This window comes from Colobus angolensis, unplaced genomic scaffold (assembly GCF_000951035.1).
Source record: "Colobus angolensis palliatus isolate OR3802 unplaced genomic scaffold, Cang.pa_1.0 Scaffold25, whole genome shotgun sequence".
Taxonomy (NCBI): domain Eukaryota; kingdom Metazoa; phylum Chordata; class Mammalia; order Primates; family Cercopithecidae; genus Colobus; species Colobus angolensis.
The window spans coordinates 496020-500488 of record NW_012115710.1 but is presented as its reverse complement, the minus strand read 5'-3'; the positions used below and the strand labels follow the sequence as shown (position 1 = coordinate 500488).

Genomic DNA, 4469 nt, shown 5'->3' with positions numbered 1-4469 from the left:
GCCTCCCAAAGTGCTGGGATTACAGGCTTGAGCCACCGCGCCCGGCCTATTGTGTGGTCCTTTAGCATTTATTTGTATATAGTAAATATGCTGTAAATATGAAGAATATATGCTTTTCTCTTCATTGATGTGACAGTGATACGTTTTTTGCAAACTCTTATAGAGTTTAGGGTCACAGTGGAAAAACACTCCTTACTTTAGGCTTATACACGCTTGTGCCCTGTCAGCATTTTGACATGATATTGGAAATAGACTTCCGTAGAAATGATTTCAAGCACATGTAATCGCCCTTTATTTATTGAAGAATCTTACTCTTTTGTGTTCCTAAACTTTCAAGATAATGTTTGGGAAGTTTAAAATAAGTATTGCTTTTTGTGTCCTAGTTACACATTTCAGTATTATATACCATCTGTACTTAAGTGGAAACCTATTGGTGTTTATATTTTGTAGATATCTCTTCCAAATGCATGATGAAGGAGTTCTCATCCACAGCACAAGGCAATACAGAGGTGATCCACAGAGGGACAATGCAAAGATATGAACGTCGTCACATTGGAGATTTTTGCTTCCAGGAAATGGAGAAAGATATGCGTGATTTTGAGTTTCAGTGGAAAGAAGATGAAATAAATAGCCATGAAGCACCTATGACAAAAATCAAAGAGTTGACGAGTAGTACAAACCGACAGGATCAAGTGTATGCTGGAAATAAACCTATGAAAGATCAGCTTGGAGTAAGCTTTCATTCGCAGCTGCCTGAACTGCATATATTTCAGCCCGAAGGGAAGATTGGTAATCAAGTTGAGAAGTCTATCAACGACGATTCCTCGGTTTCAACATCCCAAAGCATTGAGAAGTCTATCAACAATGCTGCTTCATTTTCAACAGCCCAAAGAATTTCTTGTAGGCCCAAAACCCATATATCTAATAACTATGGGAATAATTTCCTGAATTCTTCATTACTCACACAAAAGCAGGAAGTACACGTGAGAGAAAAATCTTTCCCATGTACTGAAAGTGGCAAAGCCTTTAATTATAGCTCACTCTTAAGGAAACAACAGATAATCCCTTTAGGAGCGAAACAGTATAAATGTGATGTGTGTGGCAAGGTCTTTAATCAAAAGCGATACCTTGCATGTCATCGTAGATGTCACACTGGCGAGAAACCTTACAAGTGTAATGATTGTGGCAAGACCTTCAGTCAGGAGTTAACCCTTACGTGCCATCGTAGACTTCATACTGGAGAGAAACATTACAAGTGCAGTGAGTGTGGCAAGACCTTCAGTCGAAATTCAGCCCTTGTAATTCATAAGGCAGTTCATACTGGAGAGAAATCTTACAGGTGTAATGAATGTGGCAAGACCTTCAGTCAAACGTCATACCTTGTATACCATCGTAGACTTCACACTGGAGAGAAACCTTACAAATGTGAAGAATGTGACAAAGCTTTCAGTTTCAAATCAAACCTTGAAAGACATAGGAAAATTCATACTGGAGAGAAACCGTACAAGTGTAATGAATGCAGCAGGACCTTTAGTCGGAAGTCATCCCTTACACGCCATCGTAGGCTCCATACTGGAGAGAAACCTTACAAGTGTAATGAGTGTGGTAAGACCTTCAGTCAGATGTCATCCCTTGTATACCACCGTAGACTTCATACTGGAGAGAAACCTTACAAATGTGAAGAATGTGATGAAGCTTTCAGTTTCAAATCAAACCTTGAAAGACATAAGAGAATTCATACTGGAGAGAAACCTTACAAGTGTAACGATTGTGGCAAGACCTTCAGTCAGACGTCATCCCTTGTATACCATCGTAGACTTCATACTGGAGAGAAACCTTACAAATGTGAAGAATGTGATGAAGCTTTCAGTTTCAAATCAAACCTTGAAAGACATAGGATAATTCATACTGGAGAGAAACTTTACAAGTGTAATGAATGCGGCAAGACCTTTAGTCGGAAGTCATCCCTTACACGCCATCGTAGACTTCATACTGGGGAAAAACCTTACAAGTGTAATGAGTGTGGCAAAGCCTTTCGTGGGCAGTCAGCACTTATTTACCATCAAGCAATCCATGGTATAGGGAAACTTTACAAATGTAATGATTGTCACCAGGTCTTTAGTAATGCTACAACTATTGCAAATCATTGGAGAATCCATAATGAAGAGAGATCTTACAAGTGTAATAGATGTGGCAAATTTTTCAGACATCGTTCATACCTTGCAGTTCATTGGCGAACTCATAGTGGAGAGAAACCTTACAAATGTGAAGAATGTGATGAAGCTTTCAGTTTCAAATCAAACCTTCAAAGACATAGGAGAATTCATACCGGAGAGAAACCTTACAGGTGTAATGAATGTGGCAAGACCTTTAGTCGGAAGTCCTACCTTACATGCCATCGTAGATTCCATACTGGAGAGAAACCTTACAAGTGTAATGAGTGTGGCAAGACCTTCAGTCGAACTTCAGCCCTTGTAATTCATAAGGCAATTCATACTGGAGAGAAACCTTACAAGTGTAATGAGTGTGGCAAGTCCTTCAGTCAGAAGTCATCCCTTACCTGCCATCGTAGACTTCATACTGGAGAGAAACCTTACAAATGTGAAGAATGTGATAAAGTTTTCAGTCGCAAATCAAGCCTTGAAAAACACAGGAGAATTCATACTGGAGAGAAACCATACAAATGTAAGGTTTGTGACAAAGCTTTTGGGCGTGATTCACACCTGGCACAACATACTAGAATTCACACTGGAGAGAAACCGTACAAGTGTAATGACTGTGGCAAGACCTTCCGTCACAATTCAGCCCTGGTAATTCATAAGGCAATTCACAGTGGAGAGAAACCTTACAAGTGTAATGAATGTGGTAAGACCTTCCGTCACAATTCAGCCCTTGAAATTCATAAAGCAATTCACACTGGAGAAAAACCTTACAAGTGTAGTGAATGTGGCAAGGTTTTTAATCGAAAAGCAAACCTTGCACGTCATCATAGACTTCATACTGGAGAGAAACCTTACAAGTGTAATAAATGTGGTAAGGTTTTTAATCAACAAGCACACCTTGCATGTCATCATAGAATTCATACTGGAGAGAAACCTTACAAGTGTAGTGAGTGTGGTAAAACCTTCCGTCACAATTCAGTCCTTGTAATTCATAAGACAATTCATACTGGAGAGAAACCTTACAAGTGTAATGAATGTGGCAAGGTTTTTAATCGAAAAGCAAAGCTTGCACGTCATCATAGAATTCATACTGGAGAGAAGCATTAGAAATGTGAAGCATGTGACAAAGTTTACAGTGCAAATCAAGTCTCAAAAGACAGAATTCATACTGGAGAGAAAGCTTACAAATGTAAGAGTTTGTGACAAGGATTTTGGGTGTGATTCACACCTGACACAACATACTAGAATTCACACTGGAGAGAAACCGTACAAGTGTAATGAGTGTGGCAAAGCTTTTGGTGGGTAGTCAACACTTACCATCAGGCAATCCATGGTGTAGGGAAACTTTACTAATGTAATGATGGCCACAAAGTCTTCAGTAATGCTACAACCATTGCAAATCATTGGAGAATCCATAATGAAGAGAGATTTTAAAAGTGTGATAAATGTGGCAAATTTTTCAGACATTGTTCATACCTTGCAGTTCATCGGCAAACTCCTACAGTAGAGAAACCTTACAAATGTCATGATTGTGGCAAGGTCTTCAGTCAAGCTTCATCTTATGCAAAACAAGAATTCATACAGGAGAGAAACCTCACAAGTGTGATGATTGTGGCAAAGCCTTTACTTCACGTTCACACCTCATTAGACATCAGAGAATCCACACGGGAGAGAAATCTTACAAATGTCATAAATGTGGCAAGGTCTTCAGTTCGAGGTCACTCCTTGAGGAACATCAGAAAATTCATTTTTGAGATGATTGTTCCAAATGCAATGAGTATAGCAAACCATCATGCATTAATTGGCATTAGAGTCAATTCAGTATTGACTTGAGTTTGAGTTGACTTAACATTGAGTTCAAGCATTAATTCACATTAAAGTGTTGATGTTTAGAAGATTGGGCCAGGCAGGGTGGCTCACGCCTGTAATCCCAGCACTTTGGGAGGCCAAGCCAGATAGATCACTTGAGGTCAGCAGTTTGAGACCAGACTGGCCAACAGATGTGAGTCACTTTTCCCAGCCTGTTTTTTTGTTTCTTTAAGAAAAACTGATAGGGACTTTTGTGGGTATATGTTGAATCTCAATCACATTTGTTTGAATAATCATTTAACAATATTAATACTTCCAATGCATCAATGTGGGTTATATGTCTATTTAGTTTATTTGATCAAGGTAGTTCAAGGTACAAGCTTCTCACCTCCTTAATTCAATTTATTTGTAAGTATTTCTTACTTTAAGGTTCATAGCAAATTGAAGTGTTTCATAAGTTTCTCAACATTATTTATTGTTAATGTAAGGAAATTCAAC

The 4469-nt window shown here is 38.8% G+C and overlaps 1 protein-coding gene across 1 annotated transcript; it reads left to right on the top strand.

Annotated features, from left to right (window-relative positions):
• The first annotated feature begins 452 nt into the window (after window positions 1-452).
• LOC105514651 (zinc finger protein 845) lies at window positions 453-4219 on the top strand. The gene is made up of 2 exons (XM_011946152.1): window positions 453-3701; window positions 3866-4219. Exon 1 carries the CDS (start codon window positions 468-470, stop codon window positions 3267-3269), a length of 2802 nt encoding a protein of 933 aa, XP_011801542.1. The 5' UTR covers window positions 453-467; the 3' UTR covers window positions 3270-3701; window positions 3866-4219.
• Window positions 4220-4469: the final 250 nt, after the last annotated feature.

Excerpts from the sequence above, each read along its gene's own strand:
- LOC105514651 (XM_011946152.1), top strand. The coding sequence starts at position 468 with ATGATGAAGGAGTTCTCATCCACAGCACAAGGCAATACAGAGGTGATC.